Source organism: Phoenix dactylifera, chromosome 2, assembly GCF_051530095.1.
Source record: "Phoenix dactylifera cultivar Ajwa chromosome 2, Ajwa_hap1_PhDact_Kaust_v1.1, whole genome shotgun sequence".
NCBI classification, from domain to species: Eukaryota; Viridiplantae; Streptophyta; class Magnoliopsida; order Arecales; family Arecaceae; genus Phoenix; species Phoenix dactylifera.
In genome coordinates this window covers 26,191,934-26,204,659 of record NC_143191.1, presented here as the reverse complement: position 1 = coordinate 26,204,659, position 12,726 = coordinate 26,191,934, and the positions used below count along the sequence as shown (strand labels likewise).

The 12,726-nt window shown below is 39.8% G+C and overlaps 1 protein-coding gene and 1 long non-coding RNA gene across 4 annotated transcripts; one reads left to right on the top strand and one right to left on the bottom strand.

Moving 5' to 3' along the window:
- Positions 1–3,403: 3,403 nt before the first annotated feature.
- On the top strand, positions 3,404–5,646 carry LOC120106615 (uncharacterized). Its single transcript, XR_005508714.3, has 3 exons — positions 3,404–3,665; positions 4,288–4,356; positions 5,418–5,646. It is a non-coding gene; the product is annotated as an uncharacterized LOC120106615 (long non-coding RNA).
- A 2,072-nt stretch (positions 5,647–7,718) lies between these two features.
- LOC120106616 (uncharacterized) lies at positions 7,719–12,271 on the bottom strand. 3 transcript variants are annotated; one of them, XM_088715721.2, is made up of 5 exons: positions 11,491–12,271; positions 9,144–11,195; positions 8,780–8,865; positions 8,130–8,668; positions 7,719–7,933 (listed from the first exon to the last, which is right to left on the bottom strand). In XM_088715721.2, the coding sequence occupies exons 1-2, from the start codon at positions 11,585–11,587 to the stop codon at positions 10,243–10,245; spliced, it is 1,050 nt and encodes a 349-aa protein (XP_088571847.1). In that variant the 5' UTR covers positions 11,588–12,271; the 3' UTR covers positions 7,719–7,933; positions 8,130–8,668; positions 8,780–8,865; positions 9,144–10,242. The 3 variants fall into 3 exon arrangements, with proteins under 3 accessions (XP_088571847.1, XP_088571846.1, XP_088571844.1); XM_088715720.2 differs by having other exon boundaries at positions 7,719–8,668; XM_088715718.2 differs by having other exon boundaries at positions 7,719–8,668; positions 8,780–11,195.
- Between the last annotated feature and the right edge of the window lie 455 nt (positions 12,272–12,726).

Sequence of the window (12,726 nt, the reverse complement as noted above, 5' to 3'; positions counted from 1 at the left end):
GCTTTGCCTTGTTGAAAATGACTCTCTGTCTTTTCTATTGGAAACCACTCGTAAACAGTAGGAGTCGACTCAGGCACTGCAGCATTGAAAACACTTCTCTATCTATTCCTATTGTGTCGGCTCGTGAATAGTAGGAGTCGACTCGAGCACTGCAGCGTTGAAAACACTTCTCTGTCTTTTCCTGTGGGAGTCGATTTGTAAACAGTAGGAGTCGACTTGAGAATGTGCCAGACAACAAACTTGTGCCAGAGACGTCTTGTGAACAGTAGGAGATGACTTGAGTGTAGACCAAAGACAAAAATGGTTCCAACACAAGGAAAAACAAGTCTTAAAGTCCTTGAACTATTTTCTAATGAATCTCTTTCAATTTTAACAGTATTTATGTCTGAAACACTCACTTGAATTCATTAGTATAATAAGAAATATACTCATGTGTTTTGGGCTCATCAAAATCAAATAGGGGATCAACACAACCCTTCTGAAGATGTTCCCCACCTCTACCCGGTTCCACTTGAGTCACCGGCGTCTTGTCAACTCAAGCTTGTGGGAGACTTTGTACCTGACATCCCCCCTCACTAGTGTCCGCCAAGCTTTCCGCACTATCTCCCACGACCGTGGATAAGAGAGCCAAACCTATTCAAATCGGAAAAGACTATGAACCAAAATGGGGTGCAAAGGACTCACCAGTACCGAGCAGTGGTCTGAAGCAATCCGGGGCAGGTGTCGTACCCTAAAGTCTGGGAACCTCTGGATCCAGTTGGTTGTGGTAAAGGCCCTATCAATCCTTTCCCACACGCGTGCCCTGCCCAACCTGTTATTGCACCAAGTGAACCGCGGTCTAATAAAACTGAGGTCGGCCAATCCACTACTCGAGATAAATTCCTAAAACTTCCTGACTTCGATCTTGTTAGTGCAATACTATAAATTATTCTTTATTGTCATTTTATTATACTAAAAGTACTTTCTTATTTTGGTTGCCAAACATATGCTACAACTTCACAGCACTTTAGAAATGTAGTTATCAAACAGCAAATATCTCTTCATAAAAACTTTACTTCCAAAAGCTCTATTTTTCGAAAGCTCTACTTCTAAAAACTCTACTGCCAACAACAATTTTAAACAGGACCTTATTATTTAGCACCAAATCTACCACTTTAACAAATAAACCTTCACCCAGTTGCGTGTCCTACTGTCATCCTCATTAGATGCAGGAGCAAAGTGGTAGTCAGGTTTATTTCAAGAGGTAGTAAATGGTAAATGCTGTTGTGGTATTAAAATATCAAGAATTAAGCAGGAAAACTACTATTTTTTATTATAATATAATAACTATCTTTTCTTTTTCCTTGGAAACAGTATGATAACTACTTAGGGGTGAGAGAAGGTAGGTTGAAATGTACAATGACATAAAATTTTAGGGGATAGAGGTGCAACCGGGCCACATGAACCAACATCTGGTGGCAACCTATCTAACATGGCTCATATTTGGGTTAAGCCCGAATCAAACTCCATTGGATTCATTCTAAGTTGTTGTAATTAATTCAAAAACTTGGATCTAGCTTAAAATCTTGGATTTGTTTCGATGTTACACCATCAAGCGATGGATTTGATCTGGTCTACGTCTTAGACTTGAAGCAAATTAAAGTTATCTAAGTTAAGCTCAAATTGATTGAGCTTCAATACATGCACTAGAGCACGCCCTTGAGAAAATACACTAAATTCCTCCCCAAACAAAAACTGAATATGTTATCATCCTTATGCTAGCTTGTAACCATATGCAATTATGTAGCCATGCATGGTGTGATCTGCCAAATGCCTTGTGAACAATCTACACGGACACTAATGAGGCCTGAAATATGGGTAGGTAGAGTCCGTATCCATCTCAGCTAGATCCAGAATCCATCTCAGTATTATTAAGGCCATGGTTTTAGACCAGAACCAACGACAGCCCATGACCAACCATATGGATGGAGTCCAGGTCAAGCTTTTACACAAACCCAGCCAAGTACATTTGAGATTAGGTTGGGTTGGGTTCAATTCACTACAACAATTAAGGGCTGTCGCGACTCTATATTGCCGACGCTAAATGAAAGTGTCGGCAATTTTTTTTTTTTTCCGACGGTAACCGCCGACGCTTGTAAAGAGAGTCGGAAAAAAAAACCATTACCGATGCTTATAAGCGTCGGCATAGAAAAAATACGACGACGCTTATAAGCGTCGTCGGACTTCACTCCTCCCACCACAAGACCTAATCGATCCCCTCCCCCCACAGGCCACAGCCCTAAATCCTCAGCCCTTCCGTCCCCTTCCGGTGACCGACCCCTTCCGTCCTCAGCCCTTTTCACCGATCTCTGCCGCATCTCCTTCCCCTCCTCCCCTCTCCGTTGGCCTCCTCTTCGTGGACGACTTCCTCCTCCTCCGCCGCAGAGCACTCACACGGCGTTTGAAGTTTGGAGCCGGCAAGGATTATCATCTTCTCTTGCTTCGATCATAGGATCATAGGATTATCTTCTTCTCTTTCAGAAGGAGAGAGCTCTGCCTGGAGATATTTATATATCTTTCTCTTTCTGTCTCCTTATTTTAGGAATGTTCATTCATTATTGTATTAGGTACTTGAGATCTACTGCTCTTCAGATCTAGATCTACTGCTCTTCAGATCTCTTCATTGGCTTAGAAATTTGGGAAAGTTATCAAAGGAAGACTTGCTCTCTTATCAGGTACTTGAGAACTCATTTCCCTCTTTCCCTTTTTTAATCTCCGGTTTATGCTTTAGAATTCTCTGTAAATGTACAGATTCTGGTGTTTCCTTTACTTTGTTAGCTTATTTTCTAAGTTTTGAGGTGGTAGTCTTGGAAATATATTGTAACACCCTGAACCAGGGTTAGGGTAGCTTAAGTAATTTTTACCAGTTATGAAGCATCTTCATGATTTTAACCTAGTTTATTATGAGCATCTGAATGCACATGAAAGGTGAGGGAATATCAAAATTTTATGATGTAAATTGGATGGAAACTTTCCAGGAAGTTTGATTCAAAATCATTTCAAAAATGTCGGGATTTCAGCTGTTACAGAAAATTTTACGGTTCCACAGATTGAGAGTGCAATAACTCTGGATATAGTCCATGAATCTAAGTAAAATTTTAAACACATAATATACATTGAGTAGGGGATTTACTGTTGAAATTTCAGCTCAAATGGATTAGCCTACAGCCTGGAACAAAGCAAGTTAGGTGAGTCCCTCGGAAGCCTGTCATTACAGAAAACTGCAGACCTAGATTTGTCCAAAATTTCTATAAAAAGTAGGAAGCATGACGTGGCCTAAAACCTAGTTTTAAAACCCCTGGGAACCACTCTTTTGACACGTTAGGTGTCTGGGAAGCTAACGTGTCAAAGGGGTTGTCTCTAGCATGTTTCAGCAGGCAGCAACTTGTGCTGCTGCTGTTCAACCGTTAGGAGTTCAGTGGTTGGTTGTAGGTGCCAGCCCAAATCAGGCCAGGAAAAGCTCCAGGGAGGGAGAGAGGAAGCTAGGGAAGAGAGAGAGCTACTTGGGGAATCCAAATAATTTGTGGAAGAAGGTTTAAAGTAAAGAGGAAGAGCAACTTGCTGTTGGGCTGCAGAACAGAAATACAGAAATTTTTGGTGCACCCAGGCTTCCTAGCAAATTTCAGGTGAATTTTCCAAACTTTTAGTGATTCTAATTGTAGTCCCACGTAGGAGGGTGATAAAAGAAGATTTTAGTTATTCTAGATGAATTTTTAGGTATGAAAAAGGAATTGAACTATGCTTCCGAAGTTGTTGAAAGCAGTCTGAAATTCTGCAGAAAGAAGCGTTGGGATTTCTTTGTGTTTTAGGTGATTAAATTGTTATTTAAAGCTGAAAGTTTGTAGGTTGTGTTAGGGATTTCCTAGTCCTAACACAGAGCCGAATAGGTGGAATTGATTGTTAAGAACCTCCGGGAGTTAAGAGGTTTAATTGGCTCGAAAACAGAACAAACAAGCTGAAAACAGGGGAATTGAATTCTGATTTATTTTTGGTGTTAAGTAGTTGTTTGGCAGCTGAAAATTTATAGATGATATAGAAGGTTTTCTAGTCCTAACCCAGGGTATCAAAGAGGGAGATAAAAGCTTGGAAACCTTTGAGAATTGAGAGGTTTTATTTATCCTAAAATAAGACAAGCAAGGTAAAAAAATCAGAAAGTTAAGATGAGGGTGTTGGATTTCTTTTTGGAACATGCATAATCATGTTGCATCATATAGGTTATAATTTTGATTGACTCTTTTAATTATTTAGGAGGAGAAGAGAGTCCCGGAAGTGTGCCGGGAGTATCAAGCACTAGGGTGGTGCGTTAGCCATCACAAGGTGAGTGGTTTTCTTCTTAACCATGGTAGTTTATTTTGTAATTCCAGAGAAATGAATGATGTCTCCAAATTCAGAATGAATATGCTAAAGAATGAAAATAAGAAGTATTAATTCTCATGATTAAATTGCTTTCTATCAGTGGATAAATGATCTGATTTGGAAAATATATGCTATGCTTGAAAATACTTTAAATTCATGTCTGTTGATTCATAAGTTTATGAACTTTTTTGGGAATGGATTAACCCAAAGTGACTGAACCACTTAAAACCCCTTATCACGGCCAAGAGAGTCATTTTAGTTTGACACCAAGCTATTCTGGAGTTGACCCCTATACTCTAGAGTCGACTCCAACCTTGTTACAGTAACTAATATTTGCACTTTTACCTTGGATACATCACATCAGAGTTTATGATATGTGCCCAATAGGGCAGAGATGGGACGCCGGGAGGGCGTAGCTATGATATGTGCCAGTAGGGCAGAAATGGGACGCCGGGAGGGCGTAGTATGATATGTGCCAGTGGGGCAGAATTGGGACGCCGGGAGGGCGTAGTAGTAGCACCATGCATAGGACTGTTGAGCTACTCATGAGAATGGTGCCTCATGCGAGTGGCCGGCAGTAGGGCTCGCGGGAGCCATGATTTTCAATATTTAAGCTATGTATACATATGACTGAGCAACAAATGTATTATTTTTAAGCATAATGATTTCAGAACCTATGTGAATGTTCTATGTATCAAATTCTTCAAGGAAGGAAAGTGGACTCTACGGTCCAGAAAAAAAAAAAAAAGGACTTGAGCAAGGCGATTTTATTAATGCTTTATTTTAAAGCAACAGCTTTATTTCCTGCTAGTTGTAGTACTATTGGCAAATAGCAGATTTCTTATGTGGTTGAAACTAAGTGCTTTAAGATCAAATGCAAATGTTTCATATGTGGCATAAACACGTTACATTTGATGTATGTAAGTATCACAGCTGAAACCTCATATCTCCTCATGATTAACAGATTGTCCACTCACTGGGACTTAGGTCTCATCCCTCTCTTTTTCTATAAATTCTTGCAGATCGGCAGAGTCATAACATTATAAAAGTACCGCATCAGCATCATCCTAGAAGTTTGTCATAGAAGGTTGGCCATGCCCCTCTGAGTGAAAGGAAAAAAAACCTTTGTATTATGCATATAGTTGGGGTGTGAATGTAAACTAACTTGAGACAGATGTAAAGTTTGTTATATTTTGAGCTATGTATAGTAGACTTTAAGTTATCAATGAAAGCTTGGGTTGCTTTTAGTTATGATTAAAGTGAGTTAAATAAATTAAACTGACAGGTTTAGGATGTATTGATTTTATTGGTTGGTTGGATATAGTAATTGACAGGTTTTTAATAGTAACTTGTGAACCGCGGCACAAGCTGCTAATAGAAACTCTGCTCGGTACTGTACCCGACTAACCTACTGTGGGAGGGGATCCCACATATATGGTTTCGTTTGCTCTCTTACTTTTATTTCACTGAGTTTGTCCGATTAGATTATGCATTTGTTTTGCTATTTTGTAACTATTTATTAACTTTTATTAAGCACTATTTTATGCATACTGCTTGTTAATTTTGCTCTCTCATCTTGATAGCTATTTATTAAAAAGAACATAAATTCTCGGCTAATGGTGGTGATTTTGGGATGTGGGAAGAAGAAAAGCAAAGGAGAGGAAATTCTGGAAATATAAATGAATTTTTAATACGTTTTCCATAAATTCTAAAAATTCTGGTTTTCCACAATATTGCACATCATAATACGTTTTTAATGAATTTTTATTTGATCATGATATTGTAAGTCTGGGTAACAAATACTAAAAGAACTGAGTTATTGTGAATGGTTACTTTTCTTATATGTATGGTTTTATTAATCAATTGTGTTGGAGGAAAACCAACTAATTTCAATTTCATATTTATGGTTTATAAATGAATCAAGAAAGCGATATTTGGATATGGTATTTCTTTTCAATTACATGAGTGAAAAAAAAAACTTCAGATTTTTACTCTCCCTCTCTGCTGATGTTATGGTTGGACAAGAAACATATTTATTTTATTAAAAGCATTGACTACACAACTTCTTCACCGGCTACTTTTTTTTTGACATTATTAATGCGTAGTATTTATTTGATGAAATGCCATAATTGCTGCAGCTATAGGGTGGCTGAATTTAGTTTTCGGATGCGAGTTGCCTCTTTTGTAGTGGAACATTTTGGAGACGTGCTTTGAACCGACTTGTTAGCCGTCCCGATTGCATTGCACAATATTTTATTTTTTTGATTTTATTAGATTTATTCATACTAAATATATATGATCCATTTGTCTAATCAAATAAATAAATAAAAACCTTAATTTTTGAATGGCTGGATTTGGCAAATGGGCTTGTAGGTTTTGGACTTATAAATTTATTGCATGTTCTGTTTGGGCTTCAATTATTATGTACTTTTTTTTGTTCGGGTGTTAAATTTGGGCTGTGTAAGATGTTAATTTGGTTTTGATTTGCCTGTTCAGAAGGTCCAAATAGTTTCTACAAGTGCTAGTTATAAGAAGCCCAGTTGCCTAGACTATCAGAACTGAAGACCACTCTATTGTGATATATTTATCTTCTTCTCTTTCAGAAGGAGAAAGCTCTGCCTGGAGATATTTATATATCTTTCTCTTTCTGTCTCCTTATTTTAAGAATATTCATTCATTACTGTATTAGGTACTTGAGATCTACTGCTTTTTAGATCTAGATCTACTGCTTTTCAGATCTCTTCGTTGGCTTAGAAATTTGGGAAAGTTATCAAAGGAAGACTTGCTCTCTTATCAGGTACTTGAGAACTCGTTTCCCTCTTTCCCTTTTTTAAATGGATACAGTGTCATATGACTGTAAATGTGATACACAATCACTACAAGAAAATTGGGCATTAGCGACGCTTTTTTTGGCCATTAGCGACGCTTTTAAGCGTCGGTAAAAACCATCCTGACGCTATCCCAAGCGTCGGTAAAGCATCGCCTATGCTACAGTGGATAAAACATTTTCCGACGCTTTCAAAAGCGTCGGTCATTAGCGACGCTTTTTAGCGTCGGTAAAGTACAATTTAGCGACGCATAAAAGCGTCGCTAATTGCAATTTAGCGACGCTTTTTAGCATCGGTAACTAGCGACGCTTTAAAGCGTCGTTAAAGTCAAACCTACCGACGCTTTAAAGCGTCGGTAATAGTTAAAACACCGGGATTTTAACGACGCTTTAAAGCGTCGTTAGAGTATGATTTTTTTTAAAAAAAATTTAATTTTTTTTTAAAACTCTGTTTACAAAATCAAAGGCATTCACACTAAACGAGATTATACTCATAGCACAATCAAACATATTTATCAAAACATTCATATTGTCAAATTACATTCATACTGTCAATTTACATTTGCAATGTACTTCCACTATGCAATGTCCTGGTCATCTCCAATATGCGGTTGAATGATCCCTTCCCGGTGAAGCAACTCCACATCTCTTGAGGTGTTGATGATGGCATCCAGAAACTTGGTATATTCAGTGACATCCATCTCGTGTCTCCTGCAACTTTGCTCCAAAGCAATTAGGTTTGCAAAAAAGAAGTTCATTGACTCATCAACAAAAATGGCCGGGATTCCCAACACCCCCGATCCTTACAGAACGTAATGTCTAGAAAGCCAGATGCTGACTTGCTCCCCTCGATTTTCACTCCAGCCTCTGCAAGTCTAGTAATGGGGGGGAGGGTTCTTGGGAATACCTCTGAACTCGAAGAATTGGTACGGCGCGGCAACACCTTGGAGAGCCAATCCCCAGTCTTGTCGATTATTAGGGATAAAGCAGAATAAGTAGTCCTTGATCGTTTACTGTAGCTTGCTGTGTTGGTCACCTCTGATTTTGGGAATCGCCGGATCCATCGGTGGATCAAGTGGAGTAAATGATCCACATCGAAGCCTTCGGTGGGCAGCTCTGGCTGTGGACCTCTCCAGAACGATGGCAGAAAGTCATCGAACGCATCGATGGCAGCATTCAGAAGGCGGGAGCTATCCCACTCTGGCATCCCCAGTGTTTCGAGGAGATGCTGGACAATGAAATACGGAAGTTGATTTTCTAGCAACATCAGGTCTACGAGAATATGACATTTGAGGCACACATTATCGTCGAAAAGCGATCTGAGCTCCTCCGCTTGCAGATCCTCATTAAACATTTGAAGGAGGAAACATCCATCAAGTAGAACAAACTTTGACAAGAAAACCGCATACTGTCATAACAGAACAAACTTTGACTGAAAAAAAGAAGCTGAAGGACAAGAAAAAAGAAATAAAGAAAATATGGTTATTATCTGATAAACAAAGTTAAATTTTTAATTATAAAGACGGTGATACATAATCACAAAAATTGAAAATATACCTAGGTGTTGATGAATCTTTGGGTCAAGAACTTGAGTGATGGATGCTAGAATTTGAATCAGAGAATAAGCGTGAAGAATCTTGGATCTATAAAAGAATAGTTAAAATAATTAGAGAAAGAAATTACAGGAAAATTTATTATGAGAATCACCCAATTAATTCTACCAACATGAATCACTCAACATTTCAGAAGCATTTCAAATAAGAATTGGAAGGGACCATATTCTCAAAGTTCTCACAGTGATGGATATAACTTCCTCTTAGGAATCTCATGAAGATGATAATATACAATTTACCCAACAGACTGAAGAACCTTCTCCAGTATTATTCACATATATGGATTCAGAGGAGAGATGCCCATGTACCTTGTTCAAGCTCAGGCAAAGAAATGGAAGGCCATATATTTGGTCGACAGTATGATGGGTACCTAGATGATAGAGTCCAATTGAAGTGATCAATAAACATAAGAGAACAGATGTAAACATATGATTATAGATAAAGTCATAGTACTAAGAAGCAATTTCCTTGAAAAAAAGAAGACAAGGAAAAGGCACAGTAGCATTGAATGTAATGAATCAGCTTGTAAAGCTGTTCTGCATGACAATCATGATTGCCATGTTGGAGATGATATGAAACTGATCTAGTTCTTAGATCACATGAAGAACATGTAAGCCACATTATTGGTGCAAACATAAGGATAAAAAGACACCATATGTGTAAAGCCCTGTCAACATACGAGTATGTGTTGGGCCAAAAATCTCCTACAAATCTCTATTCAATGTTCCATATCACCAGTGAGTTATCAAATCAGAGTTCAAAACATTCAGTAATGCTTTAAACAAGATAATAACGGGAGGCACAATTTCAGTGAAAAATAAGCAAAAAGAGCTCAGTCAGCTAAACAAAGAAGCAGAACAATAGATCGAGTAACACAAATTTCATGTTCAAGACGATCAGCCTAGGAATAATAATTTGCTAAAATTAGTCCTGAATAGTAATATTCAAGAATATGCTAATAATAATATTCGATTGGCAGTTCTACCTCCTTTTTTGTATCTTTTACTTTTGTTTGACCAGGCAGACTGTACTCATGTTAGAGCTATATGAAATACCGTTTTTAACCACAAAAAAAAAAAAAAATGCTATCAATTTACTGATTGATAATTTGCACCAAAGAACACCAATCTGTTCATGCTCGGAGGATGTAAAAAATCCTAAGTCTAAACATTAATTGAGAGCCCGAACAGAAACACCTTCTCCTCTCCATTTATTTATTTATTTACTTGTCTTGAGAGAGAGTTCTCTCCCTTTGTTCACACTCGGGATACTACGTATGATTTCCACGACACCATGTTGGATTTTTACTAGCGCATTATGTATATATTTATGCTAGTTGCACAACTTCAGCATTCGGGAATAACCAATATAGGTGCAACGATCGCAATCTCCATATCCTCAGCGGCTTCAGCAACCCCACTGGCAACTGCCACCGCCATATCCTGGATAGCCACCTCTGGGATATCCGCCATTGTATCCACCACCACCATAACGCCCACCTCCAGGATAGCCACCATTGTATCCATCATTACTACCGCCGCCGCCGCCGCCGCCACCACCACTACTACCAGGATAGCCGCCGTTGTATCCACCACTACCACCACCGGGATAGCCGCCGTTGTATCCACCACCACCACCACCGGGATAGCCGCCGTTGTATCCACCACCACCACTAGGATAGCCACCGTTGTTTCCACCGCCGCCGCCGCGAGGATTGCCGTCATTATTTCTATTACCACCACCACTAGGATAACTGCCATTGTTTCCACCACCACGAGGAACGCCGCCGTTGTTTCCACCACCACCGCCGCCAAGATTGCCGCCATTGTTTCCACCACCTCCACCGCTAGGATCGCCGCCTTGCTTTCCACCACCACCACCACCAGGATAGCCTCCGTTGTTTCCACCACCACTACCAGAATATCCACCGTTATTTCCGCCACCACCACCAGGCCAGCCTCCGTTGTTTCCACCACCACCACCAGAATAGCCACCGTTGTTTCCGCCACCACCACCAGGCCAGCCTCCGTTGTTTCCGCCACCACCACCAGGCCAGCCTCCGTTGTATCCGCCACCACTACCACCACCGCCACTACCACCAGGCCAGCCTCCGTTATTTCCACCATTACCACCACCACCACTACCACCAGGCCAGCCTCCGTTGTTTCCACCACCACTGCCAGGCCAGCCTCCGTTGTATCCGCCACCACCAGGCCAGCCTCCGTTGTTTCCACCACTACCACTACCACCACTGCCACTAGGCCAGCCTCCATTGTTTCCACCACCACCAGAGCGGCCACCTTGGTATCCGCCAGAGTTCTCCTGGTCCCCGACGCCCTCTTCCACCACGTTCATCTCTTCTGCATGAGAAAAAATAGTCTTATTAGTTAAAATGAAGTAAAAACACGGTTTTAATTTTGACATCTCCATGGCCTTCGGAACACATGCGTGCATGGGATATGCATGCCTTGGGCAACTCGATTGGATCATTAGAGCGTGTGATGGGCATATCGTTAGATAATGGGGACCACGCATATCTGATAGAGGTGGGCCAATATGATCTAATGACCTTGGGTTCCTCAGTACATAATACTTAACAAACCGTAGTCATATGATCACTTGGAGAAGAGAGAGGGGAGAAGACTGAAGTCTCACGAGTTTTCTCGGTCATCTCCCTAGCTGTTGCCGCCACCAAGAGTATCAGAAGGGAGACCAAGAGAACACCAAACACAAAGAAAGCCTTGGAAGCCATATCTTTCTTCTGCTCGATCGACAACTATGAGAAATTTGAAAGGACTAAGATGAGAAAAATCGTGTCCCTGGTGCTCCTTTTATAGCTAGGTTCGTAAGGTCATCAGCTGTGGTCATTTATTGGAAGACCGTGATCTCTGATCGTTTGGGGCAGTTAGATGTTAGTGATGATTCGGCTGCCAGCTGGTTGATAGGGTATGGCAGTCGACTCTTTTTACAATTTTTGTGTCAAGAATGAACTTAATGGTCAATTACGGACCGTTGAGTATTTTCCATGCTACAAACGCCTTTTCCTATCTCACACCAAAAGCTTTTTTCTTTTCTTTTCTTTTCTTTTCTTCAAACCGTAAGTACTCTAGATAAATGCATAGCAACAAGAAGTAGTTGATGAGAAAGGGACATCTGAGGCCTAGCTTCTAGCTTGCATATGTGGTCCGCATTAAATTGCGTGCTGCTTCTCTCCACCCTTGTGAAACAATTTTATCCTTCAATGTGAGTCACACTAGCTTAATTTCTTGGTGGAGAAAGTGTTAATTCACGGAAGATATAAATGCACCTCTGGAGCTCATCGCTTCAATTGATTTCGGGAAATTGGTGACTTTTTCAGAAAAAGATGGTAAAATCAAAGTATCAAATTATAATGACTGGTTAGCTATATACATGCAATGCAATGCAGGAGACTGAAGCAATTGCTTTGCTTTATAAAAATTTTGCTTCTAAAATAGCAAATAGCAAATAGCTCTTTATAAAAATTTTATTTCTAAAAGCTCTATTTTCTGAAAGCTCTACTTCTAAAAACTCTAAAACAATAGCAATTCTAAATAGAACTTTAGTATTTAGCACCAAATCTACCACTTCATCAAATAAACCTTCGCCCATTTGCTTATCCTATTGCCATCCTTATTAGATGCAGGAGCAGAGTGGTAGTCAGGTTTATTTCTAGAGGTAGTAAATGGTAAATGCTGTTGTGGTATTAAAACATCAAGAATTAAGCAGGAAAACTACTTCTTTTTATTAGAATATAATAACTATCTTTTCTTTTTCCTTGGAAACAGTATGATAACTACTTAGCTAGGGGTGAGAGAAGGTAGGTTGAAATGTACAATGACATAAAATTTTAGGAGGTAGAGGTGCAACCAG

Coding starts and splice junctions, on each gene's coding strand:
- LOC120106616 (XM_088715718.2), bottom strand. CDS start 11,587: ATGGCTTCCAAGGCTTTCTTTGTGTTTGGTGTTCTCTTGGTCTCCCTT. Junction 11,196..11,490: donor GGAGATGACCGAGAAAACTC/GTGAGACTTCAG, acceptor TTTCTCATGCAG/AAGAGATGAACGTGGTGGAA.